This window comes from Anomaloglossus baeobatrachus, chromosome 6, assembly GCF_048569485.1.
Source record: "Anomaloglossus baeobatrachus isolate aAnoBae1 chromosome 6, aAnoBae1.hap1, whole genome shotgun sequence".
NCBI classification, from domain to species: domain Eukaryota; kingdom Metazoa; phylum Chordata; class Amphibia; order Anura; family Aromobatidae; genus Anomaloglossus; species Anomaloglossus baeobatrachus.
Window position 1 is genome coordinate 261,459,028 of NC_134358.1, and position 27,089 is coordinate 261,486,116.

Here is a 27,089-nt window from a genome sequence, read left to right on the forward strand (position 1 = left end):
TCAGTTGGATGAGTAAATCCACTAAAACGGTAATCCTGCATAGGATGACTCAAAGCTGGGCAATTTTTTTTGTTTATATATATATATATATATATATATATATATATATATATATATATATATATATATATATATATATATATATATATATATATTCTATTATTTTTTTAAATATTAGCAGAACAAAAACATATTTTGTACCTAATTGTATTGTTAGACAGAAAATGGGGTAATATTCTTTCTGACTTTTTCTGTGCCGATCTAAGCCTTCTCCTTAAATAGCGACGCTGCTCACCTTATTAGAAGCTGTCATCTTCCGAGATGTCAGCGTTGAACAGCCCGTTCTTTAACAGGCAAGGAGTAGCTGGTGAGCACGGCTCAATGATTAGAAAACAGGGTTGGCTTGGCTGTGCCTTTCAATTGTAATACAGACATCAAACTCACATGTAAGCCCTATTTGTCCTAGTGTATGGATTTTGCTTTTCCTTTGCACAACTTCCATTTGTGTGATTGATTTTTGTGTTTCCTCTCAATATATCACCACAGGCTCTTTTGATACTTAATTTTCTTTTAATGCTTTGGTGACTACATGTCAGGATGAAAAAAAGTGTCTTCAGCTTTTCATACAAAGCTATCAGAGGCTCGAGTGTACAATTTAATGAACTTGTATGTATGTATAAATGTGTATATGTATGTGTGTATATTATAATATATACAGTATATATACAGAATAATATATATAGAGAGAGATGTAATATAATACAATAACTCTGCCTTTGGTTTGGTTTTGGCACAAGGATAGAGTATAACACCTCAGGCTCCTTTAGGCCCTCTTCACACGTTTCCAGTATGCGTGGTGTCCGTTTCCACACATACTGGAGACACAGACCCATGTAGACCCATTAAAATCAATGAGCTTGCACACACGTCGGTGTTTTGACATGAACCGTGTGTCTGTATGCCGCACACGGCAACATCTCCTTTTTCTGCCAACAGCATGGGTGTCACACGGACCGCAGGCTGATGTGATCCATGTGACACGTACCTGAAAAAACACCCGTCCCTTAAAAAAAGTCTTTTTATACTTGCTTGTCTCCGGCGCTTCTGTAGCTTCCGGATCCGCTCATTATGCTCATGCATATTCACTGCACTGACTATGGACTCTGAAGCAATAGCTGCACTGGAGACAGGTAAGTATACAAGTTCATGCTGTCTGAGTGCTACATGGATAGCACACGAATAGCACATGGAAAATATACAGACAAACATACTGACCTGCTCCATGGACATTCACACATTTTCATTAAATGCAGGGACATGTGAAAGAAGCCATAGGCTGTGCTTACATGTTAGGGTCATTGGTGTGTTTATTTGTTTCAATAGTGACAAAAATAAACATTCCCCCTTTGTTTCAGTATTCAAAAATCCTTGCAAAACTTTGCGGTTTTACTGTGATTGCTGCTGCTGTAAAAAAAAAAAAGCACTGTGATCACAGCCTTAAAAATGTATACTGTATGTCATGAGGTTTTAAAATAATGACCAGAACCAAAATATTTCTGTGCAGTTTATAATGAAATATGTTCAGTGATATAATATCTTATTTATAGACATTGTAGGAGAAATTTGAATAAAAGCTTTTACAATAGTTATTTTCTTATTTTTTAATAATGCTTACACTGGAATACTTCGTAATTTTTTGTATGTATGTTATACTTGTATATAAATAATACTTCATAATTTTACACATTTCATTTTCTCTGGTTTTCAGGCGGATGTGGCGCCATTGATGTCGGCTCTTATCGGAATCTCATTCCCCTTGAATTCTGTGGTAAATTCTGGTTATTTTTACCAAACCCATTTTTCATTGATAGCTTTTCAATTAACCCCTTTACGACCGCCGATACGCCTTTTAACGGCGGTAAATAAGGGTACTTTTTCCGATCCGCCGCTTTTTAACGGCGGTCGGAAAAAAGGGTCTAGCGCCCCCCAGAGTCAGAAAATTTCCGGGGTCTCAGCTGCCGGGGGTAGCTGAGACCCTGGAGATCATGATTCGGGCCGGTTTTTCCGGTCCCCGCTCACCTGATGACCGGTATACACCGTATACCGATCATCAAGTTATAGTAAATGACCGCGCCGGTAAAAAATGATTTATCTCCCATCTGGCATGATCAAACATGCCAGATGGGAGATAAATCTTTTTCCCGGTTCCCTCCGGTCCCCCGGTGTCCCCAAAGTGCCCCCCCCGACCCCCAACCCCCTCCCGAAAATCCAAGATGGCCGCGCGCACCGGCGATCACAGCAGCGCGCCGGCCGCATTTCCACTGTTCCTATGGTTTCTGTCGTATGTGCCATAACACATACGACAGAAACCTGCTCCCTAGGCCCTGCCGGGTCCCCCCCTACCCCCCCCTGGTGTTCCCCGGTGTCCCCCGGTGTCATACATACCTGTCGGAGCGCTGATCCCCCGCGGCCCCCTCCTCCGGCTCCTTCTCTGCAGACTCCGGTCACATGAGCAGAGCGCAGCTGTCAGCTTCCTGTGTTCAGGACGCTGGCTGCTCGCACTCTGCAGCTGTGACCCGGGGAGGGTGGGTGCAGATTCTTTGCACCCACTCTCCTCAAATGGAGGGTCTGCCCTCCTAGAAAATGGGGGATACGTTCCCTGAACGTGTCCCCCATATTCTAGAAGGTCCAGAGGCGACGTGGGACGTCCAAATGGATTATTGTGGATTTTTTTTTTTCTTTTCAATAAATTGGTCAATCAGGGAATGTTTTGGGGAGTGTTTTTTCAAATAAATTTTTTTTTGTTGTCAATTTTTTTTTATTACTGTCAATTAGTTATGTCGGGTATCTGATAGACGCCGTGACATAACTAATTGCTGGGCTTGATGCCAGGTGACATTACACACCTGGTATCAACCCCATTCATTACCCCGTTAGCCAACGCACCAGGGCGCGGGATGAGCTGGGGCGAAGCGCCAGAATTGGCGCATCTAATGGATGCGCCACTTCTGGGGCGGCTGCGGCCTGCTATTTTTAGGCTGGGAAGAGTCCAATAACCGTGGCTCTTCCCATCCTGAGAATACCAGACCCCAGCTGTCAGCTTCACCTTGGCTGGTGATCTAATTTGGGGGGACCTCACGTTTGTTTTTTTTTTTTAATTATTTATTTATAAATAATTAAAAAAAAAAAACAGCTTGGGGAGCCCTCCAAATTGATCACCAGACAAGATGAAGCTGTCAGCTGTGGTTTGCAGGCTACAGCTGTCTGCTTTACCCTAGCTGGCTATCAAAAATAGGGGGGACCCCACGTCATTTATTTTAATTCTTTTTTTTTTTTTTGGGCTAAATACAAGGCTAGGCATCCTTTAGTGTCACATGAAAGGCACTAAAGGGCGCCAGCTTAGAATATGCAGGGGGGTGGGACGTTATATATGTTTGACATCTATCCATTCATCCATTGTAGCATTTTACGCTGTGTGCCCACAATCAGGGTTTGCAACGTTTTGGGCGCAGAGTGTTTTCCCTGCGTCCATAACGCTGCGTTGTGCAGTAGAAGCACAGTGGCAGGATTTTTAGAAATCCCGTGCCCACTGTGTTTCTTTTCTCCGCAGCATAAATCGACCTGTGGCGCAGCTTCCCGAGCCTCAGGATGTCAATTTATGCTGCGGAGATGAGTGTTCTTTGCAGGTAGAATAGAACTAAAGTCCACAGCAGCCTGAACCCAAATCGTGGGCATGGGCAGCTGCGTTCTCCCGTGGACAACACTCACATTTCTGCAGGAGGCTGACACTGGGTACTAGACGCCGTGTCGCTGGATCATGGCCACATAGCCTAAAGGCTACTTTACACGCTGCGATATCGGTCCCGATATCGCTAGCGTGGGTACCCGCCCCCATCTGTTGTGCGACACGGGCAATCGCTGCCCGTGCCGCACAACATCGCGCAGATGCGTCACACATACTTACCTGCCCGGCGACGTCGCTGTGACCGGCAAACCGCCTCCTTTCTAAGGGGGCGGTCCGTGTGGCGTCACAGTGACGTCACTGAGCGGCCGCCCAATAGAAGCGGAGGGGCGGAGATGAGTGGCCGGAACATCCCGCCCACCTCCTTCCTTCCTCATAGCGGCCGGGAGGCAGGTAAGGAGAGGTTCCTCGTTCCTGCGGCGTCACACATAGCGATGTGTGCTGCCGCAGGAGCGACGAACTACATCGTTACTGCTGCAGTAACGATAATCGAGAATGGACCCCCATGTCACCGATGAGCGATTTTGCACGTTTTTGCAACGATGCAAAATCGCTCATCGGTGTCACACGCAGCAACATTGCTAATGCGGCCGGATGTGCGTCACCAATTCCGTGACCCTAACGACTCCGCATTAGCGATGTCGCAGCGTGTAAAGCCCCCTTAACAGTGAGAAATTTTTTGCTACAGCAACAGTTTTGTGAAGTACCTGTGGATTCAAAATGTTTACTATACTCCTGAATAAAATCCTTGAGGGGTCCAGTTTCCAAAATGAGGTCACTTGTGGGGGGTTTCTGATGTATAGGTGCCCAAGGGGCCCTGCTAATGTGACATGGTGCGCGCAATTTACTTCAACTTTTCCAAAATTCAAATGGTGCTCCTTCCATTCCAAGCCCTCCCATTTATCCAAACAAAGGTTTTTGGCCACATGTGTGGTATCCCTGCGCTCACAAGAAATTAGATAACAACCTGTGGGGTACACGTTTTGTTGTTGCCTCTTGAAAAAGTGAAAAATGTGTCGCTAAATCAACATTTTTGTGAAAAAAATGAAAATTTCAATATGGCAACCTAAGCTTATCAAATTCTGTGAAGTATTCGTGGATTCAAAATGCTCAATATACACCTAGATTAAAGCCTTGAGGGGTCTTATTTCCAGAATGGGGTCACTTGTGGGGGACCTCCACTGCTTAGGCACCTCAGGGGTTCTCCTAATGCAACATGGCGTCCGCTATTGATTCCAGCCAATTTTGCAGTCAAATTGCACTCCTTCTCTTCTGAGCCCTGTAGTGTGCCCAAACAGTTGATTTCCACCACATACAAGATATCAACAAACTCAGGAGAAATTGCGCAATAAATTTCATGGTGATTTTTTTCCTGTTACCCTTGTGAAAAAAAAAGCTACCTGGTTGAAGTAACAATTTTGTGGTAAAATTTTATTTTTTTATTTTCATGGCTCAACGTTATAAACTTCTGTAAAGCACCTGGGGGTTCAGGGTACTCACCAAACATCAAGATAAATTCCTTGAGGGGCCTAGTTTCCAATATGGGGTCACTTGTGGTGTTTTTTTGCTGTTTACGTACCTTAGGGGTCCTCCAAATGCGACATGGTGCCCGCAATCTTTTTCAGCCAAATTTCCTTTCCAAAATTCAAATATTGCTCCTTCCGTTCCAAGCCCTCCCATTTCTCCAAACAAAGGTTTCAGACCACAAGTGAGGTATCACCGCGCTCATAAAAAAGTGGGTAACAAACATTGGGGTCACATTTTTGGAATTACCTCTTGAAAAAGTGAAAAAATTGATGCTAAAGCAACATTTTTGAGAAAAAAATGAAAATTTTCAATGTGACAACGTAACGTTATCAAAATCTGTGAAGTACCTGTGGATCCAAAATGCTCACTATACCCCTAGATAGAAGCCTTAAGGGGTCTAGTTTCCAAAATGGTGTCACTTGTAAGGGGTTTCTGCTGTTTAGGTACCTTGGCGGACATGTAAATGCAACATGGTGCCCGCAATCTATTTCAGCCAAATTTGCTTTCCAAAATTCAAATATTGCTCCTTCTGTTCCGAGCCCTCCCATTTGTCCAAACAAAGGTTTCTGACCACATGTGGGGTATTGGCGCGTTCATAAGAAAGTGGGTAACAAGTTTTGGGGTTCATTTTGTTGTGTTATTTCTTTTAAAAGTGAATAAATTTGGGGTAGAGCAACATTTTAGGTAAAATTTTATTTTTTGCTTTTTTTCATTCCACTTTGCTTTAGTTCCTGTGAAGCACCTGAAGGGTTAATAAACTTCTTGGATGTGGTTTTGAGTACTTTGAGGCGTGCTGTTTTGAGAATGGTGTCACTTTTAGGTATTTTCTGTCACTTAGGCCTCTCAAAGTCACTTCAAATGTGATGTGGTCCCTAAAAAAATGGTTTTGTGAATTTTGTTGAAAAAATGGGAAATTGCTGATGAACTTTGACCCCTTCTAACTTCCTAACCCCAAAACATTTTGTTTCAGAAATTGCGCTAATGTAAAGTAGACATGTGGGAAATGTTATTTATTAACTGTTTTGTGTGACATAACTCTCTGGGTTAAGGGCATAAAAATTAAAAGTTTAAAAATTGCAAAATTTTCAAAATTTTCATCAAATTTCCGATTTTTTCACAAATAAAAGCAAAAAATATCGTTCTAAATTTATAACTATCATGAAGTACAATATGTCACGAAAAAACAATGTCAGAATCACCGGGATCCGTTGAAGCGTTCCAGAGTTATGACCTCATAAAGTGACACTGGTCAGAATTGCAAAAAATGGCCTGGTCATTAAGTACAAAACTGGCTTCGTCCTTAAGGGGTTAAAGAAGCTCTCCCATGTTTATTTTGTTTACTAAATCGGTTAATATTTGGGTGTATGTTAATATGCTCACCTACCGCCGCCTTTTCTAGTATCCAACACTTTCCTGTTACTCTTCTTAGTGACATGACTGCTTTTCAGTCTAACTGGCTCACATTATGCTCTATGTGTGAGCCACAAGTGTCTTTTACAATGTGAGCTTGTGGAGACTCTCCATAAGCTTATATTGAAAAACTCTCTTCTGGGTCACCTAGAGTCCCAGAATGTCATTTGTGTCATGGCCTGATATGATATCGGAGGAATCTGTGATCAGAAGGTCACAGTGTATTGTTGATCACAGATCATGTTTAATGCCCGCTCATCTTTTAACCCTGAGTTAGAACGTATTTATATCCATCCGGTTCTGAAGGGGTTAAGATTCCTTTCTAACCTGCAGTGATCTAACAACTAATTGTAACCTCAGCTGCAGCCACTCCTTTCTGCTATAAATATCAGCTCCTCACTCCTGTCTATACCGGCTATAGCTCATACCTAAGCTGTTCATCTTGAAGGAGTGTGTCTCTCTATAGCTGTGGTATTGTTTCTGTTGCAGCTGTAAAGTTCCTGCTGATGAAATCTATTACTGCTTTTTATTGTGTATTTCCCCACCTTTTTGTCTTACCTTCCTCGTGTTGTCTTATTGCTCCTTTTGTTGACCCCGCTGGGATTCCCTCTGTGTTGTGCCACTTACTAGGAGTCCTCTCATACTGGGGGTGACACCTTCAACTACATCATGGGACAGGGACTCTGAAGAATGATGAAGACACTGAGAAGAGGATAAGAACAGTGCTGGAAACAAGAGAAGGCAGCAATAAGCGAGTATATTAATACACAAACACTACACTTCACACACTTATACACAGATTTAGTGAACAAACCCATAATGCCAGGACTTCTTTAATAGTGCATGGTTTAATCATGACAAACTTTGTTAAAATATGCTACCAATATCTGATGTGTCCATCAATATCTAGTAAGCAAAGTGGCAGAGGCGTTAGAAATTTGTATTATTTTTACATTTCTTGGGTGCTTCACTGAGTTACAAAGGAAACCATGGGTTGCTACCACCAGGATGCTTGCACTGAGGCCAACACCTTAAGAAACTGAGAAGCTCATGAAACTGAAATGACTCCATCCCAGCAAGCTACACTTGGTACTCTGGCACCAAGCTTCTTAGTTTACCTAGTGTCATGTAGGAGGCAGACACAGGTCTAGGATTCAGACCTGGTTCTGCCTATGGTTTTTCCTGCATTGAGGCTAATTTCTCTCTCTTTTCTCTTTTAGGTTGTATAGCAGCGTAGGATAGATTAGTGTGCACCCTATTAGCGAACAGAGAGAAATAAGATGTATGCCACCTGGCATCAGTTCTACATTTCTAGAAGACTGACACTTGGTCTTCAGTCCACACTTTTTCAAAGTTTTGGAGAGTTCATACCTCTTGCTTCGTCGGATGCTAGTTTTGGTAGTAAGGTTCTGCTTGCTGCATTCACTTTGGTAGTAGCCTGAGAGATTGCTGTTTGTCTTTTTTTACAACACGTTTATTATGTTTCCCACCCCAGGATAGCCCCTGATTTCCTGTGTCCCCAATGAGGCACCCAAGAAAAGAGGATTTTTGCTACTCACTGTAAAATCTTTCTTGTTAACTTAATTGTGTGACACAGCAGCCTCCTTTTTTTGCTCTGTTGGAAACATGGATACTTTATTTTTCTTGTTGGGTAGTTGTTCTTTGTTGTTCCTACTTCTTTTTCACTATTGGAGTAATTTGCTGTCAGCTGGCCAAGATCAGCCTGCTGTGGAGGAGCTGTCTTATTTTTTTGAAAAGTTGTTCAGAGTATTAGCCTCCTAATACCAACAGCTTCCGTGTCACCGAATGATGCTATGAGAAAGAGATTTTATGGTGAGTACCAGAAAAATCATCTTTTACCCTTATTGTAATTTGTTCAATCCTAAAGCTGCATTAATTCTTATTCCATCTTTTCATGACTATCATTTTGTTGGTTGACAGAGGAAGGGGGAACCTTTCTGTACTATCTCCCCTACCCACCTGCAATTGCAGGGTGCCGATGGTTGCTGTGTGATTGTTGGATGCTGATGGTTACAGTGCACTCTTGGCTTGCCATTTACAAAAGCTTTTAAAGCTCTAGCAGAGGCAGGGTCTAATAGGCTTTATTTCAGTGTAAAACTAATATATTTATTACAGATATCCATCTATTCCAGCAATCAGAGTACAGTGGAACCTCGGTTTACGAGTAACTTGGTGTGCGAGTATTTCGCTATATGAGCAAAGCTTGCTGTAAATTTGTAACTCAGTTTACGAGCAAGCTTTGCTGTTCGAGCAAATACTCACCGCACACACTTCCGGTTCCGTACTTTCACTTCGCTCTGACCCGCTCTTGCATTCCAAACAGACACACACACACACACACACACACACACACACACACACACACACACACATACACACATACATACACATACATACATACATACATACATACATACATACACATACATACATACATACACACACACACACACACACACATACATACACACATACATACACATACATACATACATACATACATACATACACACACACACATATACACACACACATATACATACACACATACACATACACACACACACACACACACACTTTATGCTCACCTTACCTTCTGTTCCATCGCCGGCCTCCTCCTGGTTCTTGTAGTTTGCCGGTACAGGATGTGTATCTGGTAACCATTGCGACGATAGAGTAACTTTCGCCGTCAGCCACTTCTCAAAGGCAGTGTGCTAGCCAATTAGAAGCAAGCGGCTCATGCCTTTGATGTCAGCACGTTGGCAGTGGAAGGTCCGGCATCAGTCGCGATGGTTACCCGATACACATCCTGTACTGGCAGACTACAAGAACCAGGAGGCTGGCGAAGGAATGGAAGGTAAGGTGAGCAATAATATGTGTGCTTATGCGTGTTTGTATGTGTTTGTGTGTGTGTGTGTGTGTGTAATGGCACAATAGGGGACCAGGATGGGACATTGAACAAGTTGTGGAACGAATTGTCTGCGTTCGAATGATTTCCTATGGGAAATCTTGCTTTACTAGACGAATAACTTGGTTTATAAGCACACTCCCAGAACGGATTGTTCTCATAAACCAAGGTTCCACTGTATTACATGTTTAAGTGACGACGTTTTACTATAGAAATATATAGAAAAATATTCAAATACAAAAAAATCTTAAGTCACCCATTTCCACTAGAAAGTCTTTTATCTTGAAAAAAAAAATAATAAAAAAACAGTTAGAAACTATACACTTTTTGTATTGTTGTGTCTGTAACAGTACAGCCCATAAAATTAACGTTATTTTTTCCGTGCTTTTCTATTGCTGTGATAAAAAAATAAATAAGAAGAAACAAAACCAAAATTGCTTCTTTTTGGTCACCTTGCCTCAAAGAATTTGAGAAAAAAAAAGCAATCAAAAGTCATATGAACCCCAAAATTATACCAATAGAAACTACAGTCCATCACAAAATGCAACAAACCCTCACATTGGTTTGTCTATGGAAAAAATTTAATAGCAACACAAAAAAACAGTGTACATATTTGATATTACCAAGATATAAGATGTTATCGCGCCCACTCAACATTCTAAAAGAAAAGTGATAGCCAGATTTTAGTAATTTTTTCCTCAAGAGCAAGGCAATAAAAAGAACAAAAGTCTTATGTACTCTAGAATGGCACTGTTAAAACTACAGTCCGTCTCTCTCATACACGCACACTGACATATAAATAACAAAGTTTTGGCTCAGTATAGAAAAAACAATTTTTTAACAATACTTTTTTTTTAGCCATCGATTAATAAAACAAAAAAACTCAGTCTTAAGGCCCCGTCACACGCGACGATATATCGTGCGATCGCATGAGCGATCGCACCTGCTGCCGTCGTTTGTGCGTCACGGGCAATCAGTTGCCCGTGGCGCACAATGTCGTTAACCTCCTGTCACACGTACTTACCTCCCTAACAACATCGCTGTGGGCGGCGAACATCCTCTACCTGAAGGGAGAGGGAAATTCGGCGTCACAGCGACGTCACACAGCGGCCGGCCATTAGGAGCAGAGGGGCGGAGATGAGTGGGACGTAACATCCCGCCCAACTCCTTCCTTCCTCATTGCCGGTGGGACGCAGGTAAGCTGTGTTCATCGTTCCCGGAGTGTCACACGTAGCGATGTGTGCTGCCTCGGGAACGATGAGCAACCGGCGCACAGAAGGAGGAACGACATTATGAAAATGAATGACGTGTCAACGAGCAACGATAAGGTGAGTATTTTTGCTCATTAACAGTCGTTCGGAGGTGTCACACGCTACGACATCTCTAACAATGCCGGATGTGCGTCACAAATTCCGTGACCCTGATGACCTATCGTTAGATATATCGTAGCGTGTGACGGGGCCTTAACTCTTGGGAGATAAAAACCTCTAATAAGATCGTTCAGTTCACTTTGTGATATAAGCTGTGGTTCAGTTGAGGTTGCTGACAGAAAGTCTGGATCTTGAGAGGAAGATGCTTCCTGATACCAATCGCCTTCTTCCTCACTTGAGTGAAAATGTTTCTTGTACATTTGAGACTGGCAGTTATTCTGTATGTGGTGCTGGGCGTATTTCAGATGGAGTGTTTGGATAGTGTAACATCCTTTTCTTCCTTGAAACCCCTTTCCTAATGGGGAAATGCAGAAATAGCAATTGGTAGTCTGATCGGTTAGCTCTCTCCAGATCATTGGGACTATGAAAGGCTTAGTTTGCTTCTTCCCTTTCAACCACTAAGTAAGATGTGATGCACATCTGTTGCAGCACGTGTAGATCCCAACCCTTATCCTATTCTCCTATTCTGTAGCCAAAATACAGGTTGTAGGCTTTCCTTACCATGGTAGTCAGGTTTCACCTTTGTGATGCAAAAGTGACTTCTCTGCATGTGTAGTAAAACATTTCTGCTTTGTTAATACAAGAACAAGGTACCGTATTTTTCGGACTATAAGACGCACCTTTCCCCCCCCAAATATTTGGGGAAAGTGGGGGGGTGCGTCTTATAGTCTGAATGTAGGGCCGCGGGGAATGAGGGTGCTGCGGTGGAGCGCGTCATCGGGGGCACGAGCAGGCTGTAGCAGCCTGCCGTGACCACGTGGACCTGCTCATTACGTATGCACGCCCATCATCCCTCAGTGCTGAAGTCGTCGCTGACAGGTGGGCGGGATGATCGGGGATGCGCGCTTACTAAACAGCCGGCCGCATGATCACCCCTGGCAACTACAGCCTGGAGTGATCATGTGCGGTTGTATTCACTGCTCCCCACGCATCATCATCAGCGCGGGGTGCAGTGATCAGCATACTGTACTCACCGTTCCCCTGCAGCACCACGATCTTCTCCTGTCTGTGCCAGCGCGGCTGTGTGTGGAGACTAGCGGTGTTCACAGCGATGACGTCATTGCTGTGCGCACGTGTCCACACAGCCGCGCCGGCACAGACTGGAGAAGATAGCGATGCTGCTGGGATCGTGGCCGGCTCCACACAGCGCTGCCGGCAAAGACTGAGGAGGAGCGATTCTGCGTGGAGCGAGGAAAGGTGAGTATAAACTTTTTTGGGTTTTTTTTTTGTGTGGCACAGGATGCAGGACATATAGCAGGATGGGGGTATATGAGCAGGATGATGGCATATAGCAGGATGATAGCATATAGCAGCATGATGGCATATAGCAGGATGATGGCATATAGCAGCATGATGGCATATAGCAGGATGATGGCGTGTATAGCAGGATGATGGCATATATAGCAGGATGGGGGTATATAGCAGGATGGGGGTATATAGCAGGATGCGGCCATATGCCAGGATGGGGTATATAGCAGGACAGGATGCGGCCATATGCCAGGATGGGGTATATAGCATGATGCGGCCATATGCCAGGATGGGTTATATAGCAGGATGCGGCCATATACCAGGATGGGGGTATATAGCAGGATGGGAGCACATACCAGGATGGCAGCATATAGCAAGATGGGGCTATACCAGGATGAGGGATATACTGTGTATGTATATATATATATATATATATATATATAATATATATACATATATACAAGGCAGGAGGATCATTACCAGGCTGGGGCACCTTAGTAGAGAATTTGGAGACATTACCCCCATAACAGTGTCAGCAGCAGATCCTCGCCACATAACAGTGTGTCATGACCACATTTGTTGCTTAAAATTTTATTTTCCCATTTTCCTTCTCTAAAACCAGGGTGCGTCTTATGGTGCGGTGCGTCTTATAGTCCGAAAAATACGGTATATCTGTAAAAAACATATAGAAACAATATCAATATGCTAAGAAATCCTAAAACTGTACACCTTACACAGAGAGCATTTATAAAAGTAGGCGATACATCTGTAGTTAGAATTACATCATCGGAGCTGAGTTGGCTTTTTTCATTGGTCACTGTAAAATGATAAAATACTGAAGGCTCACTAGATTAGATGATTGAATAGGTTACATACTAATAATGCAATTATGATGATGAAATAATAAAGGAGCAGTTTGTCTATAAGTCTGCAAGAAAGGTGTCTTAAGTGATTACAGCCTCCTATAGCACCTGAAAATTAGAGCCAATCAGCAAATTCAAGCATCATATTCATATTCACCGCAAAATTAGTTGCGTTCAACTCTTTTCGTCTCTGAACCAATTTGGCTGTAGAACAGTGTTCTAGAAAAATATATCTATGATCTGTTACAAAGGTTGCCTTCAAAGAATACTCTGCGCAAAGTTATTTCAATATGTTATGCCTTGAGCAAGACCTGAAGGGGCGATGCATGACACAGAAATGCTCATTGGTCTTCACTGTTTTAGGCTCGGTATGATGGACAATGTATCGGTAATGCTAGGTTTACACATATATAACACCAAAGGCCACAATACACATATGGATGGCTAAAGCACAAGGGTTAAACACACACCAAAAGAATTTATATGCAAGCCAATATGTATAAATTAATTGACAACGTCTTTATTAAACATAAAAATACAAATACATATTACATATTAAAATGGATATGCCCAAGAGGACGGATGGAATAGAGGGATCACACTAGGCACTTGTCATTAATATTGATGGACACTATTATAGCAAAAAGGTATATGTGTAACTATATATCAAAAAGTAAAAGGTAGAATTTGTATCCACATTCCCACTTTGTAATGATGAATAGAGTATGATATACAATTCTAACAACAGGGGAATGTATCTAGAAAACACCAGACAAATACAAAACATAATATTACCGAAGGTCCTAATCTGTAATGGTGCAACGGCCTCCCAAAACACACTGACGCGCGTTTCGCACCTTGACGTGCTTCGTCCAGGAGTCAAATTCTACCTTTTACTTTTTGATATATAGTTACACATATACCTTTTTGCTATAATAGTGTCCATCAATATTAATGACAAGTGCCTAGTGTGATCCCTCTATTCCATCCGTCCTCTTGGGCATATCCATTTTAATATGTAATATGTATTTGTATTTTTATGTTTAATAAAGACGTTGTCAATTAATTTATACATATTGGCTTGCATATAAATTCTTTTGGTGTAGGTTTACACATACATAGTAGGGGTTTACATGTGAATCCACCAAAAACAGAATAACACTGGAAACCACAAAACCGCAACTATTTATGAGGCCAGCAGGGTCACTATGGACTGTCTGGTCTTCGTCCCAGCCGTGTTAGTTTTTTTCAGACATGCACAAAATTGTCAGTTACAACGGAAGAATACTAATATTGCCAGGACGGAGGCCATAGTTGCTTCATTGGTCTCATAAACAGTGATTCATTTCGTCGGGAAACCCCTAAGCAGTGGAGAGCACTGTAGATGTATATACCTATCCTAGGGTGTACATGGTCGTTTTATCATCTACATGCTGCCAGTGTTTCTGTGCCATAACTTAGAATTCCCTTACTATTTAGACTCTTAGATGTAGACAAAGGAATATAAAGCCTGTAATCTACTGTATGATGCATTAGTCTCTGACTAATGGGCATGTCTCATGGGATACGCTGGCTGATGTGTATAAGAGGTTACTGAATGTGAAGCTGGGGCTTTGTACAGTAAGTGTATAACTGATATAACAATGTGGAACATGCTGTTGCTTTATTAATAAATAATAATCTCTCGGCTGGTTTACTCTGGATGGATTCTGTAAAATGCACTTTATGATTTTTACTCCGCTTACATTGGAGATTTTGGATTTAGCAGTAATGACATATGCTACTAAGAAAAGATTTTGTGTGTAGCAAGGGAATGCTGCTTTCTTAGCATATAGAGTTAGCAGAAGTGATGAAGAAAGTAAATGTGAATTTTGTATGTATTTCCTACAAGTATTAATAATTCGTATGATCAGTATATTTTATTACATTTGTTCTTTGTTAATTTGCTATGTTTAAAGGGATGCTTTACATGGAGAGAAGAATGTAATGGCATGTGTGCTTCATTTTCTTAGACTCACTTTACATGTTGAATGATGTAGGATATCTGTATTGCTTTTTCTTTATGTAACAAATGAGTTAGAAGCTGTTAGCTCTACAACTTCACTATCTTAAAAGCAATCAGAAGGCATGATTTCACCCCTTTCGGAGGTATGTCAAGCAATACCTTTACATGACCAGTTCATTCTTGGTTGCTGAGATAGCAGCGTCTTAATTTATATGCAAATTAGACTAAAGACCTATTTATAGATCTGAAGCCTCTGTCACTCCAGCTCTATTCCCCGACAAGTGCTGCCTTCTCCCTCTTGCCTGAAGTCACACAGCATATAGACTGGCAGTCAAGCAGGAAGGGGCTGTGCTGGGCAGGGATAGAGCTGGAGTGACAGAGGCTTCAGAAAATAACCATTTGTATATTATTATTATTATTATTATTATTGTAGCGCAATTTATTCCATGGTGCTTTTTATGTGAAAAGTGGTATACATAGTACGGACAAGTACAGTAATCATAAACAAAACAAGGCACAGACTGATACAGGAGGACAGAGGACCCTGCCGGCGAGGGCTCACAGTCTACAAGGGATGGGTGAAGATACAGGAGGTGAGGGTAGAGCTGGTCGTGTGGTGCTATAGCAGGCTCAGGGTTGTAGGCTTGTCGGAAGAGGTGGGTCTTCAGGTTCATTTTGAAGCTTTCTACGGTAGGTGATAATCTGATATGTTGTGGAAGAGCATTCCAGAGTATCGAGGATGCACAGGAGAAATCTTGGATACGATGGTGGGAAGAGGAGATGAGAGGGAAGTAGAGAAGGAGATCTTGTGAGGATTGAAGGTTACGTGTGGGTAAGTACCTGGACACTAGGTCAGGGATGTATGGTGGGGACAGGTTGTGGATGGCTTTGTAGGTCATAGTTAGGATTTTGAACTGGAGTTGTTGGGCAATGGGAAGCCAGTGAAGGGATTGGCAGAGAGGAGAGATCGGGGAGTAGTGGGGGGATAGGTGGATTAGTCCGGCAGCATAGTTTAGAATAGATTGTAGGGGTACGAGACTGTTAGAAGTCTGTTAGAAGTCAATTCTAGCACAGATTGCTCAGTAATGGAGGAATGTACTAGTCATGTGAAGGTTTTGCTGGATTTATCTTTGCAAAAGCTATATACTGTATACAAATAGTATGGGATGTTAAATCCTGCGGATAGATTCTTCTTAAAAAAAAACCAAAAAAAACAAAACAAAAAAAAGACATCTTCCATTCTGTGTGTTTAACACTGGCAGAGTTATACCGTAATTCAGAATGGGAAAACTACAACCTTTCAAAGCTTCCCAGTTACCTTAGACCAGGGGTCTCAAACACGCAGCCCACGGGCCGCATGCGGCCCCTCAGGGTAGTTTGTGTGGCCCCCGGGCCCGTGCCCCTGTTCACTATCGCGGCAGGTGCAGGGGCCGCAGCCAGTGTGTGCACTTTATGTCAGATGAATGTTTTGCAGGCGCTGCGCTCTCGCGGCGGCAATACAATCATGTCACTTAAATCACTGACAGTGACACTGCACCTGCCGCGATAGTGAACAGTGGCACAGGCCTGGGGGCCGCATGAAGCAGAGATGAGGCAGCGGAGGGAGCGCGGGACAGGTGAGAAGAATGGTGTGTGTGTGTGTGTGTGTGTGTGTGTGTGTGTGTGTTGGACGTTAATCCCTTAGCGACCTATGACGTACTGGGCACGTTATGGCTCCCTGGTACTTAAGGACCCATGACGTACCCAGTACGTCATGGCGAAATCGCAGCCCTGGTGGCTACGATCACTGCAAATACCTTAGATTCGGGGAGGAGGGGACCTCAGGAGGGGCGGTGTCTCCTCCCCGGACCTACGGAGGCTGTGATTGGCTGACGAACGCCGCTCAGCCAATCACAGACACTAATGTTTCAACCATTGAAAATCGCTGAAACATTGAAATCCAGCCAAGATCAGTGCAGCTGTAGCCCTGATCATTGGCTGGAGCTGGGTGACCTGTGTTTCACTCGCCCCCAGCTCTGATTGGAGAAACCGGCCTTGTGACCGATCTCTCCAATCACTGTGAATCTGGGGCCAGAGACCGTGCCCCTCAGCTTCACTCCGGCGTCTGTGGAAGGTGAGGGGAGCTGCTGACCCATTACTACAGGATGGGGACAAAGTGCACACATTACTATGAGATGGGGATAAGGCTGGGGACATTACTATAGGATGGGGACATTACAAGGATGGGCACAATACTATTGGATGGGGACATTATTACTATAGTATGAGGACATTACTATAGGATAGGGACTAGGATGAGCACATGACTATAGAATGGGGACAAGGCTGGGGACATTACTATAGGATGGGGACAAGGTGGGCACAGTACTATAGGATGGGGACTAGGATGGGCACAGTACTATAGGATGGGCACAGTACTACAGGATGGGGACAAGGTGGGCACATTACTGTAGGATGGGGACATTACTACAAGGGGACAAGGATGGGAAACATTACTATAGATTAGGGATAATGTTGGGGACATTACTATAGGGTGGGGACAAGGTTGGCATATTACTAAAGGATGGGCACATTACTATACAATGGGGACAGTACTATAGGATGGGGACATTGCTACAAGGGGACAAGGATGGGGAACATTACTATAAGATGGGGGACAAGGATGGACACATTACTATAGATTGGGGACATTACTATAGGATGGGGACAAGGATGAACACATTACTACAAAATGGGGACAAGGATGGGGAACATTACTTTAGGATGGGGACAAGGATGAGCACATTACTGTGGGATGGGCACTAGGATGGGGTACAATACTACAAGGGGACAAGGATGGGCACGTTACAACAATATGGGGAACATTACTAAAAGATGTTGTTCAAAATTTCTATATAGTGCTAATTGTAAGACTATTAGTTACAAGAAAGGAATAAAATATAAAAAAAAAGTTTATATTTAAACAAAGAATGTGCACGTTTGCTATAATGAACAAGCGAAAATGTTCAAAATCAGTGATCCCAAGGTGTGTAAAAAACAATAAAATACATTATATATTGTACCAATAAAAATGTCATTTTGTCCTGCAAAGAATGCGGCCCCCCAAATTATTTTTTTTTTCTCTGTGCGGCCCATACACCCAGCCGAGTTTGAGACCCCTGCCTTAGACTATATAAATTATAATAAGTAAATTAAATCCAGCTCCATGGGACAGAATAATTTCTGTAATAATTTCCCCTATGTTATATTTAGTGCCTCCCTTAGCAAGCAGCAATTGACCAGAGCCATTTTACAGTGCATTGTGTTTTTGTATAGCTCCTGTTATTGCATGTTAGCTTGTCAGTTCTTGTAACAAAATGTATTCTAATTTAATTGCATTAGGTTCTGTTTCGTTGATGGCTCTGATGTTTTTGGCTACAGTACAGAGTAGTCTGCAGCATTATCCTTGGAATAAAAATGTTAAAAAAACCTCAGCATTCTTTGGTATACCGTTTCAAAATCCTTTTGACACCCATCAAGCTCCATTGTGGCAGTGGAAACATCAATTTCTAGTTCATCACTACTAAAATATGCCATTACTTTGTGATTGTGACGACAACCTCACCCTTATGAGATGTAGTTGCCACTAGAGATGAGCAGATCACTTTGCGCAATACGTGTCCACGGTCTAGGTTAGTGTCATCCGGCTGTCGGCAGGAACTGTGCAAACTGCGTGAGCTTCTGAGTTGCCTGGCGTGATGTTTAATTTGTTGGCCTGGTACAACCCCATCTATTCAACTTGCGGTGCACAGGTGATGTCTCGCTAGCCCAACTAATTATAAGTGTGCCTAGGATACCATATAAAAAAAAAATCATGAAAAACCAATATTAGACCAATAAAAGTCATAAATAAGTGGCTCCACTCATAGATAATCACAAAACCTATAAAGTTTATAAGTGAATAAGCCAAATAGCTAAAAAATATATATCTTTATTGAAACATTTCTTTAAAAACATACATATATAAAAACATGAGGTCACAAACAGATATCCTCAGGTGATCAAAGTAGTAATCTATAAATAGCATAATGCACAAAAATGGTATGTGTTAAGAAATGTATTACTCAAAGAGCCAGAGAAGAGAATTAAAAGATAACCATCATATGGAAGACAACATGTAGCTGTTTAAAAAAACAGGACAATGATAGTTATTATATCAAAAAAAGACATGAGCAAGAATGAAAATGGTTATCCCCTGCCCTGTTGCAAGATACAGAAGATCCAACAGTAACAGTAGGAAAATGGGATAAAGGCAGTAATAAATCAGGCTGCCCCAAACTGAGCTAGTACTATAAAGCCTATTCCAAAAAGCCACAGTAAACTAGAAGGATGCAGGAGGGGAACCAGATGAAAGGATCAGATGCAAATATCCATTATGTCCACTAGGTGGTGATCCTTCCACACATGGCCAGAATCCATGAGAAGCCAGGCATATCAAATAAAGGAGACACAATACCAAAATAGAAAACAACCTGAGGGTAAGGAAGTACCCCTACACGTGTTTCGCGATAGCTTCTTCCAAGGGGGTGTTAGTGGTTGCGAGTACCCAGGTATATATACCCCTACTCACCAGTAATCATGTATGTCAGCGGCGCTCCGTCTCTCAGCTCCACTTCCGTGCTCGTCATGCTAGGCATCTGACGTCACCGCGGTCCGCCCATGACAGATGCATCATGACATTGGAGGAGCGCAGCAAAGCCCTCCAGACACATAACCATGACAAGCAGGGAGTGGGTGGAGAGGGGGAGCGCTCTACAAGATGCTGGAAGATAGAAAGACCATAGTGTAGGATCAGAAACGGCAACGTAACAGTGGCACACGGCCAGTCACCATCCATACCGCATGGACATATAAAGTGCAAGGATAGGAAAGGTGCAAAGCATTCCAGGAAGGATGAATATATGTTAGTATTTTATATAAGACAAAAAACATAGAAAAAATATTAAAAATAAATAAATAACACCAAAAAATAATAAGAAAATGATGAAAAGAAATAAAAAATAATAAAAATAATAATAATGAGGAAAAAGGGGGGGGAAGAAATCTAAGTGAGCACAAAGGAATATAATCAAGTATAAAACATACTGGATATGAAATGCCTACTAATAGATATGTGATCAATCATGAAGGTATGTGAAAAATAAATAATAAAGTGGAAAAATATAATGATGAGAAAAAAAATAATAAAAATAAAAAAAAGGGGGATATGAAGAAATAATAAGAATAAAAAAATAAAAATATATATTATACTAAAAGTAAACGTGAAGAAATAGTCAAAATAGTAATAAATATACTCATAAATACAATGCATAGATGTGCCAATAAAAATATACATAATGCTCTGGTAATTGATAAAATGCAAGGAAGTGCCACGTGCAAGTGTATTATTTATGGATCCACTTGAAGAAGGTGCCAGCGAGGACAAAAGCTAAAGAAATAATAAGAGGCAGAGGGGAATTAAAAACAGGAAATATTTAATAAAAAATATATATGATAAAAAATATATAAAATATACCAAAGGGTATACACTAAAAACACAAAGTATATCATCACAAGAACGGGACAAAACTCATAACGTCATTAAGGCCGTGCGGACGAACACAGCCAATCTTAGAAATCCAGCGGGTTTCCAATTGGGCAAGCCATTTTTTGAAATCCCCTCCTCTATTATCCAAGATCACCCTATCAATAGCAAAGGCCCGTAGGCTGCTACCATCGCAGCCATGTTTAGACTTGAAGTGTCTTGGTATTGATTTCAAAGTACAGGTATTTTGGATTGTCGCTGCCTTTCCAATGTTGCGTACATGCTTTCTGATACGCGTTTTTAATTGTCTTGATGTCAGACCAACATATACCAAATTGCATGGGCACATTACATAATATACCACATGTGTAGTGTTACAGGTTATATGTTGGCTAATCAGAAAGTCATATTAGTAAAGCAAGGATTTAAAATATAACTTTTAATAGATATAATAAAATCATGATAGATCAATGTGCAATGTAAAATATAATAAAAGGAAGGATCTCACCCAGTTCTTCTCCTGAGAGATCCACACCACTGTACAATCCAAGGCGGGCGGGCACCAGACCAGTGACGTAATATAGGGGATGAATAATACAATTACATTACCCCTGTCGTGCCCATGCGATAGCTTCCGCCCTTACAAGGGCAGCACCCAAGTCAGGATAACTACCCCAAAATATACAATACCCCTCCCAACGCGTTTCCCTCTCCGTGTGACCGGAGAGTTCTTCAGGGGAGAAATGAAAAGTAGAGCCTGCAGTGGCAGGTCAATACAACACACTACTCGCTTTCTGTCAGTGTATTCACACACCACTTAGTTTTCAGTATATGTGCTAATGGCCAGTGGGACGCTGTATACTGCCAAAACCCTACCTTATATATCCCTCAGTACTCCTATGCCACCTGCAATCAGTGGGAGCACATGTCTCAGCAGCCTTACTAATCGATCACCGATTACAAACGGGCAGCCCTAAGTAGATCTGCCCGGATCCTTATTCGGCAGAACAAGTACAGTCATACTTATGTTTACATAAGGTGGATCATATCAGTTTCACCCATCCTATCCGTTGACTTACAGTTCGCCATGTGGACCATAGTGGCTGCACCCGTGCGATCCGCCATCAATCTATCGGGTCTAGATTGCCCGGGCGGCCGCTCGTGCGCATGCGCGGATAGCTCATAGTTCTTCCGCGTTTCAGCGTGGAGTGCATATATCGCGCATGCGCGGGTCACGCTCCAGTGTTACCAACCGATAAGTTGTACTTCCGCGTTTCACTCTGGAGCGCACCTATCGCGCATGCGTGGCGCATAAGTGGACATCCAATAGAGGCCGCGATAAACCGGCAAAAAAAAAATAAAAAATTTTTAAGAAATAGTATTCTATATAGAATCGGCTATCCACCACTGCCACCACTGGTAACGCCTAGTGTGTAGGAGTATAAGAATAATAATGGCACCTATAGAATTCAAAAACACAGCACCTTCATTAACCTATTAGTCAAAAATAGATTATATTATGAGATTCATTGGAGCCACTAACCAACATCCACATTATAGTATAAGGACCTAAGGGATCGATAAAGGACAGGGTCGGCATGAACTAAACTAACACTGCACAATTATGGGAGAACGTGAGTGATGGGAATGCCCATTCATGAATATATCAAATACTAGAAGATCTGTAAGGTGCAAACTCACTGCCCCCCAGAACAACCATAATAACTCCCACAAGCCTACTATCTCAAAAACCTCGGTCCGGTGTAGGCTAACAAATAAGCTCCATATACCTGATCAAATGGCACGGTTAAATGAACGAATACCACCATCAACCACCACAAAGCTCACCTCAGCCAAAACCTTAAATGAAACAGCCATAATTAATCTGGTCATTTAGACCCTCGGGACGACAAGTCCGTAGTCTAAAGATCATCCTTGCTTCCTTTTGAAGGAGCAGTCTATCCAGGTTACCCCCTCTTGGGGATGAATTCACTCTCAAGATCCCCATGAAGGTAATTGCCTCTCTGTTACCAGAGTGTTGTGCATTCATGTGCCTGGAAATAGGAGTTTCGCGTTCATTCCTTATATCACCTAGGTGCTCACCCACCCGTCGGCGAAACTCCCTGATAGTCTTTCCAACGTATTGCTTACCGCAATGACACTGGGCTAAATACACAACACCCTTCGTCTTGCAGTTTACAAATTCCTTCAATTTCAGACATTCACCCGTGACCGTGCTCGTGTAAGTTTTGCCTGTCTGGATGTGACTACAGGCCACACAAGACCCACATCTAAAGCACCCAACAGGTTTGTTTGGGAGCCACGTTGTTGGTTTGTCTGGGGCCACAAAGTGACTGTGCGTCAGACGGTCCCGTAGGGAACGGTTCTTTCGGAATGTTATAGACGGTTGTGTACCAATTGTATCCGCAATATCACCATCCATCTTCAGGATCCCCCAATGCTGTTCCAGTATCCGTCTCACTTGGCTTGACCCCTTTGTAAAGGTCGTAATAAATCTCACCAAGTCACCATTCTCCTCCTTTTTTGGTTTAGGAACAAGGAGTCGGTTCCGATCCTGGCTCAGAGAATGGTGGTAGGCATCCTTAAGGATATAATTCGGATAGCCCTTGTCAAGGAAGCGCTCCCTCAGGTCTTTAGCCTTCTCAACAAATTCATCCCTCGTGGAGCAATTCCGTCTCAGACGCAGGTATTGACCTTTCGGAATACCGCGTCTCAGAGGGAATGGATGGTGACTTCTCCAATTTAGGAGAGAATTGGTTGCAGTGGGTTTCCTGAAGATGGTAGTCTGTAGTCCCCCCTGAGAGTCTATCGAGACCATTAGGTCCAGAAAAGATAATTCACTGGGATGAATAACAAACGTGAAATTTAGACCTATCGAATTACAGTTCAGATCTTCCACAAAATTCGTGAACTCATCCCGGGGCCCCTTCCAAAGTACAAAAACATCGTCTATAAATCGAGTCCAGATTTCAATCATAGACGTATATCTGGACATTCTTTCAGAGAACACACACGTGTCCTCCCACCAGCCCAGGAACAGGTTTGCGTAACAGGGAGCACAAGGGCTCCCCATTGCAGTGCCCCTGAGCTGGTGGTATACCGAACCGTCAAACATAAAGAAGTTGTTATACAGGACAAAGTGTAACAGGGATAGAACAAACTGGTTATGAACCTCAAACTGCTGACCCCTTGTGGACAGAAAGTACTCCACGGCCCTTATTCCTTGTTCATGGGGTATTGAAGAGTACAGACTCTCCACATCAATACTTGCCAGGAAAGTCTCTGAGTCCACCGTGACCCCCTCTATCCTCTTCATGAAGTCCATACTATCACGGATATAGGAGGGTAGTGATGTCACAAATGGACTAAGGATTTCATCCAGGTAGATGCCCACGTTCTGTCCTATACTGCCAACACCAGAGACTATGGGTCGACCTCTTAGGGGTGTGGTCCCCTTGTGAATTTTAGGCAGAACATAGAACGTGGGCATCACCGGAAAGTCAGAGAGTAAGAAGGAAAATTCATCAACACCAATTAGCCCATCTGCCTTTGCTTTGCTAAGCAAGTCTCTAAATGTTTTTTTAGAGAGTTCCAGCGGACTACCAGAGACTCTCTTGTATGTAGCCATATCCTTTAGACCATCCAGACAGATTTTACGATAGTCTTGAGAGTCCAAAACAACCACATTGCCCCCCTTATCGGAGGGCTTTATAGTAATTGTCGTGTCCTTCTCCAAGGTACAGAGAGCCTTCATCTCCAATTTGGTAAGGTTGTTACTTTGTGTTATAAGATTGCTGGCTCTAGATTTTGACACAGATGCCATTTGGTCTGGAGGGCTTCCAAACGATTCACACACATCATGAGTCACCAAATTCAAAAAAATGTCTATGGCTGAAACATCAGTAGTATTTGGAGGCATTTTGGTACTCGGATTCTTAAGGTTGGTGAAAGGACCCATTCCAGTGTTGGTGGCAATAGGCATATCCAAATCAGCCAGCAATCTAACATCACCCAACATATCAGAGGGTATATTTAACTCCTCACATAATCGATTATCCTTAAGTTTAAAGAACTTTCTCCAACGGAGTTTCCTGATAAACAAGTTTAGGTCAACAATGAAGTCAAAAATGGACATGTCGCTAGTGGGCACAAACGAAAGTCCTTTGCTTAGGACTGACATTTCCGAGCTGGTGAGAGGTCGCCTAGACAAATTAATAATTTGGGAATCTATTCTTTGCCTTTCGTTTTGTGGCTCCTGAGAAAATGTTGTCTCTCTAAAAAAGAACCGTTATTTGAGCCAGTAGAATATTGGCGATTCCCTCTAAAATTACCTTTATAGAACTTTCTCCCTCTCTGTTGGTTAAATGATTTGGGGTGTTTGCTCTCCGAGTCAGAAGCCTCTGTCTCAGTAGAAGAGAGGTCCGATTCCCGCTCCCTAGAGGTCGTCCCCTCAGTTGGGACAAACTGGTAGACCTTATTTTCTTTGAAATCCTGGAGATCACGCACAAATTGCTTGTGCTTCCTCTCCTTAATTCGATATTGGTATTTCTCTACTGTACTCTGTAGAAGGTTCTCTTTGGCTACAAAGTCAGCCTCTCCCTGAAAGGTCTTAATATATTCAATCTGTTCCTTCAGTTTATTATCAAGAGCCTCAAGACAAACCCTCTCCTCTGTCAGCAAAATTTTCATCAGCCTCAAGGAGCTAGCAGTTGCTTCTTTTTCCCATGCACTAACCAGCTGAGGGGTACGACACCTAGGTGCTGGTAGTAGAGAAATACGTAGGCCCCTTGGTACTATTCCGTTTTTTAGATAATTGTCTAAGCTCTGCACCTCCCACCAGCTCGTTGTTTGTTCTTTATAAGTCTTAGTGATCTCTTTAAATGCTGTCGTGTATGATGGCAAAAACTTTTTCTGAGCAAACTCTTTCTCAGAGAAAATGTCTCTTGCCTCGGTAAGCCACGAGGTAGTATCCGGCGCTGACGCCAAGAAACCAGCCATGCCAAGTATTCAAATACAATCAGAAAAGCAAACCTGCCAAACGGCAAGGAGATACAGCCTAAATCCTGAATATAATATTAGTAAAGCAAGGATTTAAAATATAACTTTTAATAGATATAATAAAATCATGATAGATCAATGTGCAATGTAAAATATAATAAAAGGAAGGATCTCACCCAGTTCTTCTCCTGAGAGATCCACACCACTGTACAATCCAAGGCGGGCGGGCACCAGACCAGTGACGTAATATAGGGGATGAATAATACAATTACATTACCCCTGTCGTGCCCATGCGATAGCTTCCGCCCTTACAAGGGCAGCACCCAAGTCAGGATAACTACCCCAAAATATACAATACCCCTCCCAACGCGTTTCCCTCTCCGTGTGACCGGAGAGTTCTTCAGGGGAGAAATGAAAAGTAGAGCCTGCAGTGGCAGGTCAATACAACACACTACTCGCTTTCTGTCAGTGTATTCACACACCACTTAGTTTTCAGTATATGTGCTAATGGCCAGTGGGACGCTGTATACTGCCAAAACCCTACCTTATATATCCCTCAGTACTCCTATGCCACCTGCAATCAGTGGGAGCACATGTCTCAGCAGCCTTACTAATCGATCACCGATTACAAACGGGCAGCCCTAAGTAGATCTGCCCGGATCCTTATTCGGCAGAACAAGTACAGTCATACTTATGTTTACATAAGGTGGATCATATCAGTTTCACCCATCCTATCCGTTGACTTACAGTTCGCCATGTGGACCATAGTGGCTGCACCCGTGCGATCCGCCATCAATCTATCGGGTCTAGATTGCCCGGGCGGCCGCTCGTGCGCATGCGCGGATAGCTCATAGTTCTTCCGCGTTTCAGCGTGGAGCGCATATATCGCGCATGCGCGGGTCACGCTCCAGTGTTACCAACCGATAAGTTGTACTTCCGCGTTTCACTCTGGAGCGCACCTATCGCGCATGCGTGGCGCATAAGTGGACATCCAATAGAGGCCGCGATAAACCGGCAAAAAACGCGGAAGAACTATGAGCTATCCGCGCATGCGCACGAGCGGCCGCCCGGGCAATCTAGACCCGATAGATTGATGGCGGATCGCACGGGTGCAGCCACTATGGTCCACATGGCGAACTGTAAGTCAACGGATAGGATGGGTGAAACTGATATGATCCACCTTATGTAAACATAAGTATGACTGTACTTGTTCTGCCGAATAAGGATCCGGGCAGATCTACTTAGGGCTGCCCGTTTGTAATCGGTGATCGATTAGTAAGGCTGCTGAGACATGTGCTCCCACTGATTGCAGGTGGCATAGGAGTACTGAGGGATATATAAGGTAGGGTTTTG

At 42.8% G+C, this 27,089-nt stretch overlaps 1 protein-coding gene across 3 annotated transcripts in view; it reads left to right on the forward strand.

Moving 5' to 3' along the window:
* PIGN (phosphatidylinositol glycan anchor biosynthesis class N) overlaps window positions 1-27,089 on the forward strand; it is a 478,983-nt gene that overhangs the window by 127,134 nt on the left and 324,760 nt on the right. For all 3 annotated transcript variants that reach the window (XM_075314844.1, XM_075314846.1, XM_075314845.1), the window contains exon 10: window positions 1,769-1,828. In XM_075314844.1, the coding sequence (XP_075170959.1) occupies window positions 1,769-1,828 (60 nt within the window). The remainder of the gene's footprint in view (window positions 1-1,768; window positions 1,829-27,089) is intronic.